The sequence below is a fragment of the Abramis brama genome, assembly GCF_963993115.1.
Source record: "Abramis brama genome assembly, chromosome: 17".
In the NCBI taxonomy this organism is placed as follows: domain Eukaryota; kingdom Metazoa; phylum Chordata; class Actinopteri; order Cypriniformes; family Leuciscidae; genus Abramis; species Abramis brama.
The window spans coordinates 13,095,308-13,117,700 of record NC_139979.1 but is presented as its reverse complement, the minus strand read 5'-3'; the positions used below and the strand labels follow the sequence as shown (position 1 = coordinate 13,117,700).

At 37.2% G+C, this 22,393-nt stretch overlaps 2 protein-coding genes across 6 annotated transcripts in view; one reads left to right on the top strand and one right to left on the bottom strand.

The window, feature by feature from the left end:
- rps9 (ribosomal protein S9) overlaps nt 1-22,393 on the top strand; it is a 25,311-nt gene extending 2,918 nt beyond the window's left edge. The window contains exons 1-6 of one of the 4 annotated variants that reach the window (XR_014603160.1): nt 20,495-20,538; nt 20,973-21,085; nt 21,170-21,292; nt 21,461-21,647; nt 21,762-21,919; nt 22,123-22,393. Coding sequence is in view for 2 of the 4 variants with exons in the window: in XM_084088525.1 (XP_083944651.1) it covers nt 20,989-21,085; nt 21,170-21,292; nt 21,461-21,647; nt 22,123-22,300 (585 nt within the window). In the remaining 2 variants the exon portion in view is untranslated. Of the gene's footprint in view, nt 1-20,494; nt 20,539-20,972; nt 21,086-21,169; nt 21,293-21,460; nt 21,648-21,761; nt 21,920-22,122 lie in introns of those variants that run through there. The other 3 variants (XR_014603159.1, XM_084088524.1, XM_084088525.1) reach the window with 3 other exon arrangements.
- Nucleotides 6,131-19,155, bottom strand: rbfox1l (RNA binding fox-1 homolog 1, like). Of its 2 annotated transcripts, none has more exons than XM_084088522.1 (12): nt 18,655-19,155; nt 14,290-14,526; nt 10,529-10,702; nt 10,036-10,089; nt 9,855-9,947; nt 9,730-9,787; nt 9,558-9,617; nt 9,298-9,439; nt 9,033-9,072; nt 8,423-8,493; nt 8,130-8,211; nt 6,131-8,021 (listed from the first exon to the last, which is right to left on the bottom strand). In XM_084088522.1, exons 1-12 carry the CDS (start codon nt 18,739-18,741, stop codon nt 7,977-7,979), a joined length of 1,143 nt encoding a protein of 380 aa, XP_083944648.1. In that variant the 5' UTR covers nt 18,742-19,155; the 3' UTR covers nt 6,131-7,976. The 2 variants fall into 2 exon arrangements, with proteins under 2 accessions (XP_083944648.1, XP_083944649.1); XM_084088523.1 differs by lacking the exon at nt 18,655-19,155 and adding an exon at nt 15,267-15,322.

Genomic DNA, 22,393 nt, shown 5'->3' with positions numbered 1-22,393 from the left:
TTACATAGGCCTAAATGATAACTTTATAAATGATAACTCTGAGAGTGAAAGTTTGAAGTGACAGAATGTTTTGCTGAACAATATGATACCACATGCCATAATTAATTAGGAATTTATATAGCGCTTTCATGTACTACTGAACACCATGCTGAACACCCGAAGCACTTTACAATCATATCATGGAATCTCTCCTCAACCACCACCAGTGTGCAGCATACAGGCCCGGCGCCACGAGGGGGCAAAAGGGGGCATTGCCCCCTCAGATCTGATTTGTGCCCCCTCAGTTTCATTTTTGTATTCATGGTTACTAATGAAATGTTTAACCTTTTGAGCGGTACAGTCCCATATATGGGATTTTTTATTTCTGTGCCCCTGAGAGTACGGTCCCACATGTGGGATTTAGAGTGTTCAGTGACGACATAACTGCCAGATTCAAACTGTGCTTTCGCGGCGTTGGTTGGCACTGAGCCAGAGTCGGACGTGCTCAGCGCTGTCATATATCACAACTATGCAGTGTTTTCAACCTCACAATGATTATTTTAGGTTTCAGACATTTAAATACACATTAAGCACTAGTAAAACAAAACATTTGGAGTTTGTAAAATACACACTGATGTCTGTGGAAGCAGCAATAACAATCTATTCAAATAATTTGCCGACGTGTGTTATTCATATCAGACAAACACAGTGGAAGTAACTATAAAGTAGTTTACTCTATTCTTCTATTCCACTTTCTTGCATGTATTTCGGGAGAAATTGATGACTCACAGCCAATATTCTCTGAACTGCGGCGCAAAGAAACAGCCATCTCACGTTATAGATCAAGATCAAGATTATAAAGGTTTTTAAATGACCAGACACACTCACAAACACATTTTTGAGAATCGGAATATCAGATAGTTGATGACATGGTAAGCAAGTTTGTGAATATTTTGAATAAAAAAGGGAAAAGGAAAAAAAAGCGATACATCCGCGGTGTGTCACGTGACAAATATGACGCGTTGCCATGGAAACATTAAGGGGGAACGTTCTAAATTCTCACTATGGGGAGTCAGTTAGAATATTAAAATTAAGCGTGAAAGGGTTAATATATGCATAATAAATGACGCTGGCTTATCTTTTTTTACTAAGCAAGTTATCAGTGTGTATTGTTCATTGATGGTATAAAGTTAAGCCCCCTTAACAATTTCACATGCCCCCTCAGTCATTTCATTCTGCAGCCGGGCCTGGCAGCATACGCTTGGATGATGCGACGGCAGCCACACATACGCTCACCAAACTCCAGCTATAGGTGGAGAGAGAGTGAAAGAGCCAATTCAGTGGATGAGGATTATTAGTAGGCCATGATTGGCAAGGGCCAATGGGTGGAATGTGGCCAGGACACCGGGGTTACACCTATGGGTTACACCGCTAGTCTTTACGAGAAGTGCCATGGGATTTTTAATGACCACAGAGCACTAGTGCAGCCAGAAAAGCGTCTCTGGGTGTGCATAAGAAAAACTGTGTGTGCCACATTTATAATCAGATTAAAATGCAAAAAAACAAACAACAACCTGACCTGGCGTATCACTAACTTTACAGAATAGACTGGGCTGATGTGTAAAACTATACTCAGGCTCACCACATAACCGTCCATAATACTAGGCCTATAAAATATAACTCAGGGCGTGCTTATCATTTTCATTTTCATGTGCTTATCCTTCGAACAAGTAAATCGGTCATTCAATTGTCCAGGAATATTGCTTCAGAATAAATTATTTTTACAACACACACACACACACACACAAAGCAATATTCTCATCCGTGTTCAGTCAGCTTTTACATATTTAAATCTGCATATTTATGATATTTTAAAATTTATATTTATAAAGAGCATTTTTCCCTAATTGTTTTAAATATATGCTTCATCTTTCATTTTAAATTCTTAAATTTGATCAATAAATCCAATTGGAATAATAAGACTCTATATGGCTTTTACCAATCAAATTAATTAATTTACACAGAAAAATTACAACTGCATTAAATAATATTATGAGATTGTTTTAAATATTTTTTGAATATACAAATATTAAATATTGGAAAGAATGATAGCCTACTTTTAAACACGGAACTAAGGCCGTGTGCAGTAGCACGTATTGACTGTTTTTGCTGAATCGTTCAGGAATGCGGTTTTGTGAGCCGGTGAGATGCGCTGTGGTTCTTCTGTGATCTTTGTTTGGAACTATTTTCGCTGCACAAATACAACAAAAACAGTTAATATTGTGTCTAAAATGTAGGTGACTTGATATTAATTACTTGTTTATTGAACTGTCAAATGAAATCAGTGTCACATCAGTGATGGTATTCAGCAATCGTGGTCGTGTGATGTTGCTTAACATCATATCATTTGTTATAAATATAAAAATCCCACATTCATTTTTTAACCGCTGTATGTTCATTAAGTTTCTTTGTGTGAACTGCGCTCATTTGTTTCCATTTCTCCTCTGCGCGAGCCTCAACAGTAGCCTACAACAACAGTCAGTGGCTGTTTGCGGATTGGTTGGCAGTCCGAATGTCGGCAGATATTTTTTTTTAACGATTAGGCCTATAATTTAATTTATAATTTAAAAATTAAATTACATTTTAAATTTACGAATATTGTAAGTAGCATTAGACAATAGTAACAATAGTCCAAGTTTAAAAAAACATTTCTATTAAGGCATAGGCGTAGCCACGGGTGTGCCATAGCATAGGCCATGGTGTTCCGGTACCACCCACAGTGGCAGCTGGCACACCCGTGGCTACGCCTATGCCACAGAGGTTTTGTCTCATCCGAAGCGGTACTTCCCCGTCACTATCCTGGGGCATTAGGACCTATTTTTTACAGTCTATGATTAGGACCCACACAGACCACAGGGTGAGCAGCGCCCCCTGCTGGCCTCACTAAAACGTCTTCAGTAACCTGGTTTTCTCAGGAGGTCTCCCATCCAGGTACTAACCAGGCTCAGCCCTGCTTAGCTTCAGTGGGCAACCAGTGTTTGGCTACAGGGTGATATGGCTGCTAGCAAATAATGGTCATATCAAGTTACAGAAATATTTATACAGTAAAGTAATATAATCAATAATAATAATAATAATAATAATAATAATCAATTTCTAGTCTCTCAAAGTCATTACACTTTAAATGCTTAAGGCATTTAAAACCCACAGACGTGGTCAAAAAAAGGAATTGAAATTAAATTAACCCCCAAAAAATGTAGGCCTAATCTTTATTTAATAGATAAGCAGTTTTTGGTGCAAAGAGGATGATAAATTTTAATAGGGAGTGAGAGTATAGGCCTATGTAGGAGTATGAATCATAGTATGGAAATGTGAGTGTTTTTACGCAGCATTCTAGTCTTAGTGGTAATTGAATACTGTAATTACTGCTATTACTAGAAAGATGTTTTATGTTCTTTGTTGGAATTTTGGCATACTTTTGACATTCTTTTCAGTGGTAAAATCCCTGTGTGCTGCTCTCAATCTTCGGGAAGCACTGTGTGGGCGTTTCAGTTAATGAACAACTCAAACAAGCTCTTAGAGTAAACCTAAATTAAATATAATTTACGACTAGATCTAAATAAAATGTAATGGCAAAATTGTTGACCCTGTTATGTGAAGGTGTATGTGAGATTATTGTATTTTAGGACCTCAAGTATTAAATCACTTCCTGTGTTCATTGTCATAAGTAAGAAACAGTTTTATTTCATTCTGTTTGAAAAATAGGCTACATGGTTAATTTGTTGCATCACAGAGTGAAGGGTGCGCCCCAGTAATTGGCAATGCATCATGTAGTTCATGGCTTAAACATATATACCTGGTTGAAACCTGAAACGGCGATGGTGGACAGCTTGCTCTTTACCCCCGTTTATGGCATGTTGTAGGTGGACATGCACTTGGTTCCAAACAGCCTCACTTCGTTGAAACCAATCGTTCACAGCAGATACTTCGGACGGCTCACCACAACATGGGAAAAGCGGAGCTTGGAGAATTGAGTTCTGTGCATATTCTGCCCAGGGAAGAAAGCGGCTCCAGTCAGATTGGTTCTGCTGACAGTACATTCTGAGGAATTTGGTGAGTTCTTGGTTTAGTAGTTCCGTTTGGCCATTAGATTGGGGGTGGTGACCTGAAGTAAGACTTATATTGACACTGAATAATTGAAAGAAAGCTGTCCAAACCCTTGATGTGAACTGGGGACTCCTGTCGGAGACAATGACTTAGCTTAGAGCTTAGACAGAGGTATTAGTCAACATGCCTTGGAGAAACAATCAATGACAGTTAATATGGTAGCGTTACCCTGAGAGAATGGTAGATCGTTGACAAAATCAATGGCGATGTGGGACAGAACCGGTTTCTTAAGAGCCGAAATGTGGTAGTGATACCTGGGTGGCCGGAGCTTGTGGAGGAGTGCACCCAGTGGATTACCTTTTCTCGTAGTCTTAGGGGAACAAAGGTTCGGCTTGTCTGGGATTTAGTCTTTTGGCTGAGCGTAGGTATTTCAGGTTGCGATGATCTGTTAATATCAGAAAGTAATGTCTAGCCCACTCCAGCCAGTGTCACCATTCTTCAAATGCTGCTTTAGCTAATAGTTCACGATTGGCCACATCATAATTCTGTTCAGCCGAGGAGAGTTTTCTGGAGTAATAGGCACATGGGAAAAGTTTAGGTGGATTACCTTGGCGTTGAGAGAGGATTGCTCGAACGCCAGTGTTGGATGCGTCAACTTCCACCACGAAAGGTACGTTGGGCTCAGGATGATGCAGAATGAGAGCAGAGGTAAAACGATTCTTTAGTTCATTGAAGGCTTGAAAGGCGTCGGTAGCCCAGCGAAGCTTGGTGAGTGGAGCGGCGACAGAGCTGAAATATCTGATAAATCTTCTATAGAAGTTGGCAAATCCCCAAAATCTTTGTAGTTCTTTTACTGTAGTGGGTTGAGGCCAATTTAGAACCGCTCATACCTTTCCCTCGTCCATAGACACTCCTTCAGGACTGATGATGTAACCAAGGAAGGAAATTGAGGATTGATGGAACTCACTTTTCACTTTTCCGCCTAGGCATACAGTTTGTGGTTGATGAGGTGCTGCAAGACTGCCCGGACCTGCTTGATGTGTTCCTCCATGGTGTCTGAGTAGATCAAGATATCATCAATATATACGATTAGGCACTGGTTTAACATGTCTCTGAATATGTCATTGATGCAGGATTGGAACACGGATGGACTATTGGACAGCCCGAACAGCATAACATGGTATTCGTAGTGCCCACTGCTGGTGGAGAAGGTAGTTTTCCATTCGTCCCCTTCTCGAAAGCGAATGAGGTTGTAGGCGGAACGTAGATCGAGTTTAGTATAAAATCTGAATGGGACTGTTATACTATCATTTAGACCACGATATTCAATGCAGGGATGAAGACCCCCATCCTTCTTTCCCACGGAGAAGAATCCCGCTGCTGCTGGTGAAGTGGATGGTTGAATGAAACCCTTAGCCAGTTCTCCTTAAATGTATGATTTCATTGCTTTAGCTTTAGTTAATTGCCAATGATTACATTGCTTTAGTATTTTAAATACTATTTAAAATAATTTATTAGAAATATGTCAGATTTCTGGCAGCAACAATAATAAAAACAAACATGTAAGTCAAATATTTAAAATTGTAGTTAATAAATAGCAAAAATTATTTCTTAAAAGATTTAAACTTTGGAACATTGAATGTCTTTAAAACTATTAAACTACTACACTACACATGGTAAGATTATGGAACATGTTTTTTTCAAAATCATGTGTTAGGCAAACTGTAATGATAAAAACACAGAAATAAGCCGTCCTTGCTAGACAAGGATTCATCATGGCCCAGGATCCCATTGTCCTCTGGTCTAGGTTTTGAATCCTGATCTTAAAACAAATAATATTTCTGCATTATAAGCCCAACATTTTAACAAAAATACATAGGCTATTAAATTTCTTAAATGAATGGTTCACTTAAAAATGGAAAGACAGTTGATGGAAAATAACTGTCTGGCTACCAACATTCTTCAAAATATATTCTTTTGTGTTCAGCAGAAGAATGAAATTCATACAATAACGAATATTCTGCTCAATGATCAGACACAAATCTTAAACATCATTAAACTATTTTAATGTACAATTCAGCCACAGAGTTAAAGCTTACACTTTAGTGAGTTGAAAAAAAAAAAAGATACAGCAATGACATAGGGTCCTATAATGGATGTGAGATAAAATAATAATCAAACTGTCTGGAAGAAAGAGAGAAGGAAATTATTAAGTGAACTAAACTAAAGAAAATAAACTCTGCAAACAACACTAAGAGAAATGCACGGAAATCTAAAAGATAACAGACAGGTAAAATGCAAAAGCAAAGAACACAGTGCAGAAAGGAAGTGAGGAAAAATACGAAAAATAGGTGAAAAGAAAGAAGACAGGAGAAAAGAAAGAAGACAGGAGAAAAGAAATCAGCTGTAAGAATATTAAATAAGCCTTATAAGCGTAGTGAGAGTCAAAGTGAAGGAAAAGTAACATAATAAGATAGATCACAGACATATGCATGAGTGAAAGCATGTGCACAACAACAATATCACCCCAGAGAAGAAATGAAAGATAGAAAAACAGTAAAATGGAAATAAGATGGCATGACTCGTGTGAGAATAAAAATGTAATATTAAAAGTGGGGACACTAACATAGTAAAAGTAAACAATCAAGCCAACCAGCCAAAGAAAGAAAGAAAGAAAGAAAGAAAGACACAGAACAGTTCCCTAGAGAGAGAAAGAAAACATCTAAATAGTCTTTTGATTCATACATTTTTATTAATTTTTGAATCAGTAATTTGGAATTTAAAAATGATCTTAAGCAGACATTAATGCACTACTAAGCCTTTAAGAAAGAAGAAAGTCATTAAAAGCAGACAGTAATGGGAAATAAAGCACAAAAGAGGATAAAAGAAGCATAAAAAAGTTGAAAGTGGTAAAAGAGAAGAATAAAGACAGAATAAGAATACAAAAGTTATGCTGAAGCAAAAACAGCATTTGAACCACAGCAGAAAATGAACAGAGAAAAAAAGAAGGTGAACAGCATGACGTAACAGGAAATGACATGAGAAAATCAGTAAGGAAAGCACCTCAGATTTTTTGTAAAAAGATAGATAGATAGATAGATAGAGAGAGAGAGAGAGAGAGAGAGAGAGATAGATAGATAGATAGATAGATAGATAGATAGATAGATAGATAGATAGATAGATAGATAGATAGATAGATAGATAGATAGATAGATAGATAGATAGATAGATAGATAGATAGATAGATAGAATAAAGAGATGTTTAGCTCAGAGGTAGATTACATTGTGAGAAAAATATCACCCACCCCAGTGCCATTGCTGTATCTCACAGTAATGCTTGTGACAGCAGAAAAATTACACACACTCGAACACTCCAAAGAAACTCCAACAAACACACACACCGTCCTATACATACTAGACACGTTCAGAGTTGTGTATTTCTCTCAGGGGGAAGTTCCACTAGAGGTATTTGTCTTTGTCTATTGTATAAAATCAGCATTCAGCAGTGCTGGGCCGCTTGGTGAAGCCTGTCATCTACCTGTGAGGCTCTATGAGCACATGATGACTTCCATATCATGGCACTATTATGATAGTATCAGTATGTACAGTCGATAACAACAACACCATAATAAGCTACACACTGTGCAGTCTGATGAGTATGTATGTACTTTTCTTTTTTGATGGGATATTTTCTTAAATTAGGAATTAAATAAAAAAGTCCCTAAATATAAATAATTATATTTTCAGGCTGGTTTTGTCTTTTTTCCTCAATAAATATCAGCAGTATTTACAATCTTAAGGTCAAATGGTTCCTCTGAAGACAGTGGTTCATGAAGTCTCATCATTTCCCAGTCAATATAAGCAGAAGTGAGTCAAAGAGTAGTTTTCGTTCAGTACGGAGTAAAGCGGTTGTAGCCTCCACGGTACAAACTTGCCTGTAAACAAAACAGAATAAATCAGACATTCCGTCATATCAGTTGGTAAAGAAAGTGTGTTTAATTACAACTGTACTGGTATGCGCAATTTTTCAGTTTATAACTTACCATTGTTCCAACTCCATAAGTGGTGGTGGGTCCCACTGAGTGATGGTAGGGGTCTGTTGCTGTAGTATAGACTCTTCCGTATCTTAAAAATTAAAAAATAAGAAAAGATGGATGGATGGATGGATAGATCCAAAACAGATAGAAGCAAAAACAGCATTTGAACCACAGCAGAAAATGAACAGAGAAAAAAAGAAGGTGAACAGCATGACGTAACAGGAAATGACATGAGAAAATCAGTAAGGAAAGCACCTCAGATTTTCTGTAAAAAGATCTAGATAGATAGATGTTCTTACCCATCACTGTATGTGGCTGTTGCAGCTGCTGAGGCCGACTGGGCCACTCGATATGTAGCTGGATATCCTCCCTAAAGACAGGAAGTTTGAAGAATTGCATTGCTATTCATTCAGAAAACTATTCAAATTGCAAAACCTGTTTGCTAGAGGGACAGTCCTCATGGGGCACCCTGGTGTTATCAGCGAAACCTTCAGTGCATCAGAAAATACTTTGTGCTTGGATTTTAAAATTCAACATAAAGTTTCCAGGTAGGTTTAAATTTGTTTGTGTTAGGAGTCAGCCAGCATATAAACTTGGATGAGTCCTTTCAGTGGACATTTCACCAAGAAATCTTTATTTAGGCTTTTGCAGGATCCTGGATTGCATGTGCATGATGAGTCACATCCTCTTATTCTTTTCTAGCTAATAGCTTTGACCACACTCACCACCACTTTTACATATGTAAATCACATTTCTATGTAGGCCTAGATGTGTCTTTTCATTCCTAAAGAACTTAAACCTATGGTTGGGTAAGTACTTTATGGTTAAGGCTAGATCTGACTACACCAAGTAACGGTAAACTCTCAGAAATGTACACAGTAGAAAGGTAAAAGTTGACTGGTAACGTACATAGACCTCGGCACCATACAATCCGTCCTGATACACCACTCTGCAGGAGATAGAAAGTAGGCACATTGCATAACGCCATAAATAAAATTAAATCATATAAATTTAAAATTAAATTCACATTTAATGAAAGTTTAATTTCATTTAATGTATATTATATAATAAAATGAGTTCAAAATAATTTTAAAGATTTCAATAATTCCAGTATAGTGTAAATACTAACTAAACGTTTTGTAGTCATAACATGGCCACTGAGAGAGTGACTGACCCGGGATAGGCTGGTACTGCAGCTGGTGTGGCTGCGGCTGCAGCGGAGCGGATTGTATTGTAGACTGCCCGACCACGTCCACGGAGGCCAGAGCCTCTGTAGGCCAAGGTCGGTGTGGGAACAGCATAAGGGAAGCTGGCGACTATTAAACCCAAAGAGTGAATATCAGAGGGCAAAACAAAAAATCACATGTTCTAAAGTCAATTTAGGACAGGACATTTCGAAAATGGAATAAAGGTTAGGATTAAAAATACCCATACCTGTGTAAAGTTCCGGGGCGTACATGGCCCCCATTACTTGATTGATTTTCCACCCAGCAGCTACAGGAATAGACAAATAAGTGAGAGCTGAATTCTATCAACCCTTTATTTTTATACTAGTAACAATGAGTTACAAGTTTTTTTGGGGCAGAACATTATGAAGGAAGCTCACCGTTCACTAATGGCGCCTGGGGCTTTTTTGTTACCACCCTCGCTGTGGCGTTGTTCACCTGAGGATCAGAGTCATTTAGTTGTTTAGTTGTCCCTTCTCCCTAACACAGTAACTTATCCACATACCTCAATCTTCCTTCCCTCGACGATCGTTCCGTTGAGCTTCTCTCTCGCTCTATCTGCCTCCACTGCACTCTCGAATGTCACAAATCCAAAACCCTAAAGAAAGGATTGAAATCAAATTGAATCAGAGTTGAAACTCAAATGAAGAAGTGACTAACTCAACACAACTGCTAGACATACTGACCTTTGACCCTCTCTCATTAAAGATGATCTCCACATCTAGAATCTTGCCAAATTGCTGAGAGATAGAAAAAAACAAAACATATATTGACTAAACAGTTACACATATGGAAATGGGTTTAGCTGAAGGGATAGTTCACCCAAAAATGAGCATTCGGTCATCATTTACTAACTCATGTTGTTCCAAACCTGTATGAATTTCTTTCTTCTGTTAAGTACAAAAGAAGATACTTTGAAAAATATCTTAGTATTTGTTTTTATCCGTACAATGAAAGTCAGGTGGTTTTAAACCTCATTGACTTTAATTGTATATAAAAATGTTCAAACATTTCTCAAAATATCTTCTTTTGTGCTCTGCAGAAGAAAGTCATACAGATTTGGAATGACATGAGACTGAGTAAATGATAACTGAATGTTCATTGTTGGGCGATATTTAATTGCCCCAAAAAAAAAAAAAAAAAAAGCATTACATTTGGGACAAACGCATATGCCCTTACCCCAAACATCTGCCTCAGGTCTGGGTCCCGAAACCTAAAGGGGATATTGGAAACATGGAGCCTTTTGGGTTGGGCCTTCCCAGCTCCTTCCTCCTCACTTCCACTTCCTGTTCCACTTCCAGATGCCACAGTAAGAGACTGTGGGTCCGATGTTACAGGTGCCAAAGAATCATCCTATGAGGGTGACAGGAATGAAAGATAGGGAAGGGAGAAAATGTTGGAGCAGAAAGAGGGAACAGACATAGAAAGAGTGAGGAGAAAGTTAAAGAGAAGAATAGAAAAAAACATTAGTATGCATTTCATGACAACAAACCTTTAGTTCTTATCTATGGTATAAGATCTCTTATTAAACTTACTGCAATCTAACATTTTATTGGGAGAAAACTGTTTTTTATAAAGTGACCACAACAAAACGTAAAGGAGCATTCCTCATCCAGTGATTCCTCTCAAGCAAAAGTGAGGAAATGTGAACAAGTTCCCATTTTAGTGAGCTGTCTAAGTACATGCCTGTTAGACATAAAAACCACAATTTGCATTTGAAAATAGAGCACAGTCCAATTTTAACTTCAGTGAAGTCAATACCAGCTTTTTAAGTCATTAAAGATTACTAGCATACTTAACATGTAACTTTCTGTGTGCTGCAACTGAAATATTGTCATATGTAATGCATGGTTACACAGCATTTCCTATTGCACTGATTGTACATGACTGTGAATAAAATGCCCCCATGCAGATCAATACATAGGAGTGTTTTGTGCTTCAAACCCAACACATACACTATCCCACAATGCATCACGATGCCAGTTCGTATGTCTGCACAGCCTACCTCACCAAACGGCACAAAACTGTTACCATTAAAAAATGGATTAAGAAGTCAAAAGAAAGTGTATTAAAAATGTTCAAAAACAGAAAGAGCCAATAGCTAGAAGAAAAAGAGTAGGCGAGCATAGCGTGACAAAGTAGAGGAGTGAAAGGGAAAATGGTGAAAAAGAGGAAGGGAAAATGGTGATAAAGGTCAAAAAGAAGTTTAGGTAAAAAAAGGAAATGTGAGGGCACAACGCATTATGTGAAGTGAATCTCAAAGCAGTGGAAAAAATTGTTATGCAAATGATAGAGTCATTAGAACGAGAAAGAAGGACAGACAGATGGCCAATTCCATATCTATTTTATAATGATGGAAAAAGTTAAAGCAGAAAGGCTAAATGACCTCTGCTTTAACTCATCCATTACAGATCTGCAATACTGAGATATAAAGGGTAAAGGGCAACAAAACAGCTCTAATCTGGGCAGAAAAAGGGGGTGCATTCGGTTCATCATGTTCCCTTCCTTTGATTCTACATAAAAATGTTCTTTTTTTATTTATTTATTTTATCTAACCATCATCCCAGAGGTCCCTCCTCTAGAGGACTGATTCAGACTGTATACTTCTCAAAATATATTTATCAAAATATAATTTATATTATCTGCCATTAATCGGTTGTTGCCCATAACATAAAAATATGTATTGTTTATCAGTCTCAGCCAGACATTTTAATTCATCATTTTCAGTGCATTTCACCAGAAGTTGCATAATTCCTATAAATAAATTCCACTGTAATGACTAACCCTCCTTAGTGTTCCCTCAACTCTAAAATCTACAGAATCATCACAATAAAAAGAGCACAACAGTAGAAATGATGGGTTCTGATGGGGCAAGAAGGTAAGGAAGGGTCAAGAACCGAGTGAACCCCAAAACTGAAAGTAAAAGACAGAAGCTCTAAACAGGGGAATTCAAGCAGCTTACGCATTTCAGCAAATCATTTTACAGGCTGATTGCAAAACTGCAACATTGTGCCATTTTTTGAACCAAGACAGAACAGTTATTAATAAGGAAGAAAGAGATAGGAGAGATTTACGCACAGACACACACACACACACACACACACACACATCCACACACACAAACAGATCATGGTTATGGTTAACTCTGAGCTGGCCGGGCTGATTGCTAGCTGTAATGACTACGACAGCAGACAGTCACACAGAAAATACTGTTGAATCATCATCATCATTACATTCATACAGAGACACAGGCTAGGGAGGGTTTTGGGAAAAGTGACAGATTGAGGGAAGGTGTGATGGGAAGGTATGTGATGATATCACGTCACGATGCAGAGTGCTTTTCTGAACTGGACCTGGTTAACATAGATGAGGGGGGAGGGGTCATCCCGTCTGACTCCCCCCCTTGACCCCTCCCTCCACGGCGGCGTCTCATAGTCCCAATATCTGGCGCTCTCTAGTGGTATAAGCAATGTGGACAGAAGATGGTGTGACAGAGAAAGAGAGAACTCATTGCATGAACTTTTTCAGTGAAAAAAAAAAACTTTCATTGTGAAATTATTACTCTCAGTCCTTCCCACAATTCCTTTGTTAAACTTAAAATGGCCTTCTTCAATTACTATACCCGATGAGCCATAAGTAATGGCCCAAAACACATTCTAAAAAAACACATCATACATGTCCATGGTGACACATTAAAGAACTTAAAGTTATGGCATGGGTCCAAGAGACAATATTTCAGCAATTACAGATTGTCCTTTAAAGACAATATTTACATCTGGGCTCATGACTGGCATTTCAGTACTGGTGCCTTAAAAATATTAGTAAATGCATTTCATTGCATTGACCACACTGAAAAACTGAAAAAAGTCATAGTAATAATAATTTATTTGAGTTATTCAACTAAATTAATGTATCTCAGGTTGATTCACTGGGGATATATTTTCGGGGTTTTCAAACTTTTTGATGCCATGAACTCAAAAATATGATTATCATCATGCTAAAATATAAACAGCTATATAATTTCATAAAATATTAAGCATCATATTATATGATACAACATGCAACATGTACAAAATTATATTGTCTTTAATGAAGCTTGTTAACTTAAAACCTAACCTAAAATACATTTTGGTTCCTGGACTCCCATTTTGAAAACCCCTACAGTATATCAACACATTACTCAGAATCTAAATGAATGTAATTCATGTTAAGAGTAAATACAGAGAAGAATGAATTAGATAAACATAACATTTCGGCTTATTAAAGCATAGTATATAAACATTTAAGATTAAAACTTCAAAATTTAAAAGTTCTTTGAAAAGAGAAGTAGAGACCAGAGGAAGAGGGAAGTTTATCTTCCATAGTAAACTTAAATACTCTATATGGTGCCCTGAGCCAGCTGAATTGCCATACATGGACAAGGCAAAGGAAGGATGTATAAAGGAGAGATATTTTTAGCTCAGACAAGAGATCCCAGAAGCCAAAGCATGAGATTATATATCAGCAGCTCATACATATTCCTGACATACCTTCTCTGACGCAAATACATCTGAATATACGCTGATTTTACTGTGTGTGTATACAGAATTCACAGCAGTTGCCCACTGTAAAATAATAATTGTTTATACTCATATGGGCACTGCTTGACTGTTGCAGCATAATTATTTAATTATTATTATTAATTATTATATAATAATTATTTAAATAAATGTTTGTGCTTGATTTATATATTCACTTGTTTTTTGTTTTGTTTTTTTAAGTTGTGTAATATTAAAAATTTTGCGTATACTAACAAATGCATTTTCACTTTAAAGCTATTTCGATTTTTTAAGTTATTTCTCTACTTTAGATACTTCCCAGTGTTAACTGATGTTTAAGATCATATTCTTCTCTAAAACACTCTTTATCCAGTCATTTATTGATCAGGTAATCAATCTTACTGTGTTATTGGCAGGTATAGACTCCGTCCCGTCGTGCTGAGGGCCCTGATAGACTCTCAATTGATGATGATCTGCATATTCAGGGTTTGGGTGGGCAGCAGTGAAATCGAGGGGTGGCAGTCGGGCAGCAGGTGTGGGTGGGGCTTGTCCAGGTGGAGGGTATGAAGGGGGTTGGGCATAGACCTGAGGAAGTGAAGGGTCACCACTGCCTGGCCCCGCCTCTTGGGCGGCGGCACCCTATAATGAGATAGAGATGTTGTTTACTAACAGAAATATATAAGTTCTGTTCAAACTGTTTACAAACTGTTTAAGAATTAGGTAAAATTAGAGAAAAGATCTGGTGTTCCCCCAAAAATGAAAATTGTGTCATCATTTACTCACCCTCATGTTGTTCCAAACCTGTATGAGTTTATTTCTTCTGTTAAGTACAAAAGAAGATATTTTAAAGAATGATGGTAACTAGACCATTGATGGATTCCATTGATTTCCATATTAGGGAAAAAAATACGATGGAAGTCAATGGGATCCATCAATTGTCTATACCAACATTCTTCAAAATATCTTCTTTTGTGTTCAGCAGAAGAAATAAACACATACAGGTTTGGACATAAGGGTGAGTAAATGATGACTCAATTTTCATTTTGGGGGGAACTATCCCTTTAAATGCAGGATTTTTTTTTTTTTTTTTTTTTTTTCATATTTTGATTTAAGTAGGCCTTCATATTCAATATAAGTACTCTTACACAAAATACACAAAAATACTTTCTGGAAGATAGCAAAAATGTACTTAAAAAAATGCCAAATAAAACTGACCTGAATTTACCAACTAGAATTAAAAAGCCTGTTACAGTCTGTTTGCAGAAATGCATACTGCACATCACATATCATAAGTACTAAACACAGCTAAACCAGAGATCACATACAAGTCTTAGCAAAGACGCAATTTATAAAAAAGGAGTATAAATGATGTATCTCACCCCTTCAGTGCATTCCACAGGCGGCCCAATACTCACCAACAACTGAAGCATGCTTTTAATGCAAAGCTTTCACCCGCCCACCTCACCATAAGTCCCTCGAACCCACCAATCACAGAGCACCAAACCTGTCTAAAGGGGGGTCTTTACACCAGCTGTGTTCATTTGTTCATGTCAATCATCAACCCATTTCCCCCTCCTACACACTTTTTGGATTCAAAAAGTTGATTCTTACATACAAACTCCTCAATGTTCCTGCTCTGTAAAACTCAGTGATCTTAAGCATGTTCAATGCATGGAATACAATGACCTTGATTTATTTATACCAGACCAACCAGATTTCTGTGACTATTGAAAGTGTGTACAGTGTGTATAAAACAGATAAGGTAAAAACAGGTAAGATCACACAAACACATTAAAATAACTGTTCGGTCAAACAAAGAACAAAAAATGCATGAAAAGTGGAAACTTAAGACATTAAATTCACTCAAATATAAACTATAACACATTTTATGCAGAAACTTGTAATTATATTGATAGTGTTGTCAAGCTTTGGTGTTTTGTGACAAAAAAAAAGATCTTTATAAAAAGGTTTTAGGTTTCAAAAATAAAATAGGCAAAATAATCGATAAAGCTGATATGAAGCTCTTCACACACTTTCTACACTGTAAAAAATTATATGATTAATAAGTTATGACAACATATGTTTTTACATCGCCTAACTCAAAATAAGTTAAGCAATTTTCAACTTTGTTTATGTTATACAAGATTCAACTCATTTTTTTAAGTCAGTTTAATGTAATTTAAGGTGTAATGACTTTGACCAAGGTGATTGTACTTAAAAGCAACTTTAGCCACAAAATTTATTTTATTTCTTTTAAACAGTGTTTACTCTTTATCACCAAGCAGATAAGGCAGAGTAAATTTAGACTTCACTGATAAACTGTGACACTAAAAGACACGGCTCTGATTAAATATCACAGCCACACTTAGATTCCTTCAACAGAAACAAAAGTATCATGTTGCATCAGTGTCAGTTTCTCATCAGCTATTCAGCATTGTGGTATTATATACCATAATTACAATGTTTTCTGAAACCACTGTACAGTAATATATATACTTTCATTCTTTCAAAAAAAAAAAAAAAAAAACCCACAGGAACAACTTGATACCCCTTAACAAGATTTATGAGATGCAACAGGTGTTGTCAGACCTGCAAACTGAAACACTACAGATTGCTGACTCGAAATGTCACTCGGTGTGCTGTTGTTGCTGGCAGCAAACCAAATCAAAGATCAAAATTAAGAAGTGCATGACAGACTTCAAGTACCTTTAGACTTTGGAAGCTTTATTCAACAAGTACTGCTTTTGTTCGCAACAGAATAACTTAAATAAACAATACCAAACCATGTTCTGGCACAGGGGTTATGGAGAACAATCATAATAAACATGATATAATTGTTCAAAAACACCATCTTGCGCGATCTGAACATAAACTGTTCAGTTTGCCATCCTAATTCTTTGTTACTGTAAGAGTATTTAAACAATGCCTCTAGTCTATTTAGCAGATAAAGGGTCTTTTCAGGCACACTGACATGAGATTTCTTCCCCCTCACACACACTTTGGCCTCTTCAGCTGTCAGGTTCGGGGTTAAAGATCAGCGGCAGGATGCCAGGTGCTCATCTAACAGCTGTGGGATCATTCAAACACACACACACAGTCCTGATGACAAGAACTGTGTATGTAGTCTATACTCATGTATTACAAAGCTCTTTGGAATACTTGATTCTAGTTGGCCAACTGTGGGATTCTGGGGTCAGAGATATTTATATATTGACTGCTAAACAATATCAGTTTTGTCCAAAGCAGTGTTATTTTTTTATTATTAATATACTGTTATAGTGTTTATTTTAAATTAGCTTTTATTTGTACATTTTAGTTTAAGTTTTTGGCCATTTTATTATGTGCTATAAAAAACTAAAACTCAAATTAATATATATTTTAAGTAATTTAAAATTAAGTTTTTCATCAAATAAGTATATTTAATTTTATTTCAGGTTTATTTCAATTAACTGATCCAAAGCAATATTAAAATGAGAATATTCCAAGTATTAACAGTTTACATTGTTTCACTCTCTTTGACTCAAATCAGCATTTTACATAAATGTATTTCTTTATTAGCCATGCAATATTGGTTAGCCTATGCAAGTTATTATTGCAAAATAAACCATTTTAAGATGATACATTACTCCTCAGATTCACATCATGGTCTTTTGGGGGGGAGTTATTTTATGATAATAACTGCACATTATTCCAAACATATTACAAGACAAATTATAGAATTTGTACAAGTGTTTGCTTTTCTAATATAGTATATGTATAACATTCCATAAGAAAATTATGTCATCATTTAGCTACACCCTCATGTTGTTCCAAACCTGTCTGAATTTCTTTCTTCTGCTGAACACAAAAGAAGATATTTTGAAGAATGTCGATAACCAAACACTTTATTTGTTTATTTTCCATACTATGGAAGTCAATGGCTGCTTGGTTACCAACATTCTTCAAAATATCTTCTTTTGTGTTCAGCAGAAGAAAAAAAAATCAGACAGGTTTGAAACAACTTCAGGGTGAGTAAATGATGACAGAATTAAAAAATTTTGGTGAACTATTCCTTCAAGGTAGCAGAAGCAACTATGAAAATTCCTAATTAATGTTAATTAATGCTGCCTTCACGTGCTATCGGAAATGTCCTACTTCCCACTTCTGAAGTCGTGATTACGAGCTCATCACATTAAATGTTTGACTTGAGAGAGGGCGTTCGTGTCCAATAATTCCGATTGCACGTGAAGGCAGCATAAATCTTACGCTTTAGATATAATCTATCACTGTGTAGCCTATAATAATAAGGCAATCTGAGACTCTACATCTATTTCTATATCTCTAATCTGTATGTTTGAGGGAATCGGCAGTGAGAACAGACTAAAAATACAGCGAGTGTGACGGAGAGAAAGAGCAGGCACACCGTTTATCAGCTGTCCTGGAATCTTTCTCTCTCACACACACACACACACACACACGCACACTGAACCTGTTTTCAGCTTGCCACCTCTCAGGGACAAATATAACTAACAGAGGGACGCAGCGTCCTTCACTGACAGAGACAAAAACCGCCTTTCATGTCCTCACTGCAGAACCACTGGTGGACGACCGTTTACTTTAGTACAAAGGAAAGCCTCTTGCTGCTCAGTGATTGGTTGATTTGTTCAACATTTAAATAAACAAATAAATCTATAAATAAAAATTAAATAAAAATTATTATAAAAAATAAAACTATTCCAGAGAAAGTGTGAAAGAGGAAGAGACAGAGAGAGAAAGGGACACGTTTACCTGTACAATGCTGGGGTAGCAGGAGGCTGTCTGGGGGTAAACAGGGAGTCCATAGGGCTGAAGGATCACAGTAGGGGAGGACAGCATGGTGCATAGCCAGAGAAAAGGACAGAAAAAAAGGAACCACTACAAGGGATGGGGGACCAGGAGAAGAGAGAGGGAAAGGAGAGCTTTCTGAATCAAGAAAGTACCAGACTGAGAAGTTTTAGAATCCAAACAGAGGAGGAAAAAGATCCAGGGGTGTGAAAAAGAAAAGGCGAAGAAGAGTGGGTTTCACTGCACTAATAAAACAAATAAGCAATAAACAAAACAAGAATTAAAAAAGGCAAAAATGAGACCTTCTCCAAAAGTTAAGAGTGCCGAGTTAGTCTGTCTCACAAATGGCAGAGGAGATCAGTACTGAAAGATATCTGGGGGACACCCCGTGTGTGTGTGTGTGTGTGTGTGTGTGTGTGTGTGTGTGTGTGTGTCAGTCGGTATATTTGATAGACAGAAACACATGCTCAGAGTTGTGTTACACTCCTTTATATATAGTCCCCCCTTCCTCCTTTAGTTGTGCTAGTATCACCAATAGAAATTAAACAACAAGCCATGCAGTAATTTATAATTTAGTCCAAATTTAATAACACGTATGTTTCTCATCATGTCTTACTGAATAAGACACAAGCAAATTGCTAAAAAGGCCAAAATGTAAAACCACAGACATGAGTCACTTTATTTTGAAAATCTGACGTATTCGGTTAGAATGTTGTCATACTTGTCTAAAAAATGTGCCTGGAAAAAGGGAAAATATCTTTGAGTGTGATAAAAGTGCATTTTAACTATAGCACTCCTCTCCACCTCTAACCAGAACATGTTGAAAGCATAGAACGTAAATGAAAATTTAAGTATTTTACATTATTATCAGAACAAAAAACGTTTTAATTTTCTTTCATCACCATTGTTAAACTAATATTATCTTTAATTGTTAAAACTTTCTATTAACTTCTACAATAAATTATGCTGTAATGCTGGGGCCAATATTAGAAAGTTTAAGAATAGGCCTACATATATCATCAATTATTTCACAAGAATACTGAACAAAGTGTCATATATTCAAATCACTGGACTATTATTATGCCAACCCACTCAATATATGTTTATAATTTTATTTTAAAAATAAATAAATAATTCAGGTAACACTTGAGAAATGTATTGTGTCAATGTAAAAAAGAAGCAGCTTTGGTTGTAAAAAAAAATAATAAGTTAGGTTATTAAATCAGTTGAATGCAAGAATTAGTCAAGAAAAATTTGTTGTAAGAATTAGTCAAGAAAAAAAACTGAATTTGAAATTTGATCAATGTATCTTATACTTTATTTTTATATTAGCCTACTTATATGGTATCTAAAAAAAAATATGTTTACTTCGCATAAAGCAAACAGTGAAAGAAGAGTGACCAACTTTAGATTTGATGTCTAGAAGCCTTTTCGTTCATAGTGGCTAATTCATTACCAAGGTCACAACAGTGCGGCAACGCTTGAATCAAGTTTCCCCACTTGTAATATGACTTCGTTGAGTCACTCATGTGCTTGGAAAACTGATCCGGTTCCACTTAAAGACCATATATTCTTCATGTGCGATTGTCTTCTGTTCGCCCAGTTCTGAATAAGGCGTTTTTAATTCCTTTGTGAATAATGGACATCAAATCATTTCTCTGTTGTTTATAGAAGTGGGCATTTTATAGAAATGCGCCTTTTGGCCAGTAGGGGGAAGCAAATAATTCATAAATCGTAATTTAAACGGAAGGCGCAAAGCGTTGTGGGTACTGTAGTTTTAAAGCCGTATATAAATTTCCGGCAGGCCGGGAACACGTTCTCTTTACTCTGCGAGCCTGACACAGACAGGTAATGGCGGCCTGGTCCTCACTATTTCTGTCATAATTTCTCACCGTTCGTGCTTTGAAGGTTTATAATATAACATTAAGAAACGTTTGAATAGTAAGGTACCGATTTTCACTTCCAGTATTTTAGTTGGCTACATTATGCAGAGAAATGAGCTTTATCGCGCGGTGTAGCGCAACGTGTTTCCATAAGGGCGTTCCGGCCTAGTCATGAAGTGATCTCTCATACTCATAATTTGTTAATTTAATTTCCGCCTAAACTACATCATGGTTCTTAAAGTAGATTTTAAAGCCATATTATAGTATAAAATGATTTTCATACCAAGGCTTATGCGGTTGCAAAGATAAGAGGAAACATTGTGCTGGTTAACCGTTAAACTTAAATGTATTTATTTATTTTTAATTAACAATGTCAAATCAAATGTTTTTAATTCACAGGCGTCAGTAAGTCGCCATGCCGGTTGCCAGGAGTTGGGTTTGTAGTAAGACATACGTCACCCCCAGACGTCCCTTCGAGAAGTCACGTCTCGACCAGGAGTTGAAACTCATTGGTGAGAACAAAATTAAGGAAAACATATTTTGACTTATGTCCCTTCTGTGATGGGAGTATACATTTAAAATCCTCTTTTCCACAGGCGAGTATGGACTCAGAAACAAGAGAGAAGTCTGGCGTGTGAAGTTCACTCTGGCCAAAATCCGCAAAGCTGCCAGAGAGCTTCTCACTCTGGATGAGAAGGATGCTAGACGTCTGTTTGAAGGTAGATGAAATGTGACTTGTATCTGAAACTGAATGGCCAATGATTAAAATGTTTATCAAGTCTGATTGTCAGTGCTGCCTAGAATTCCTCGTCAATGAGGCCATTTATTTGCTTTTAACTTTGTTTGGTATTGTATCTATCCCTTCTCACTGTTTTATCTTATTCTAGGTAATGCTTTGCTTAGGCGTCTGGTGCGTATTGGAGTGCTGGATGAGGGCAAGATGAAGCTCGATTACATTCTGGGCTTGAAAGTGGAGGATTTCTTGGAGAGGAGGCTGCAGACCCAGGTCTTCAAGCTTGGCCTTGCCAAGAGCATCCACCACGCACGTGTGCTCATCCGTCAGAGGCACATCCGGTAAGATTCAGAAGAATGCTGGATGTGTAGAACCCTCTTAGTTTAGGACTTTTTAACATTGTAAACCATTTCCCTGAACACTTGTGCATTGAGGTTTTCTTCCTCTTTCATTAGCTGACCATGTTTAAACTCCTCCCGGTGAGTGGGAATGAAATATTCTGCAAGGTCAATTCGGTGATTAAACCGTATACCTTTGCTTGTAATAAAAGCCCAAAACCCAGAGCTTTCCATGACGTCTGGGGTGCTTTATTGCATGAAACAGAGTCTACCAGGTAACGTATGTGGGCGCTTTGGCAGGTCTTGTACTGTAATGTTGCTACAATTCTCTTGGCCAGTGATTAAAACACTTAAAACTGTCAGATTGTCAGTGGTGTCAAGAATTCCTCGTCAATGAGGCCTCGAGAGCAGCAACATCACTTCTCGAAGTGAACCTTCAGTGCATGTGGCTACATTTTATTTTTCTGTTATTCTGCAGGGTGCGCAAGCAGGTTGTGAACATCCCCTCCTTTGTGGTGAGGCTGGACAGCCAGAAGCACATCGACTTCTCTCTCCGCTCTCCATACGGTGGTGGTCGCCCTGGTCGTGTGAAGAGAAAGAACGCCAAGAAGGCCCAGGGTGGCGGTGGAGGCGGTGATGATGAAGAGGAGGATTAAACTCTTCCCTTTCAGTGGGGTGGAGATACTCAGCAGTGCTTGCTTTTGTTTCTCTTCTCCATCAAATTTTCAATAAAAATGGTTTATTCCAAA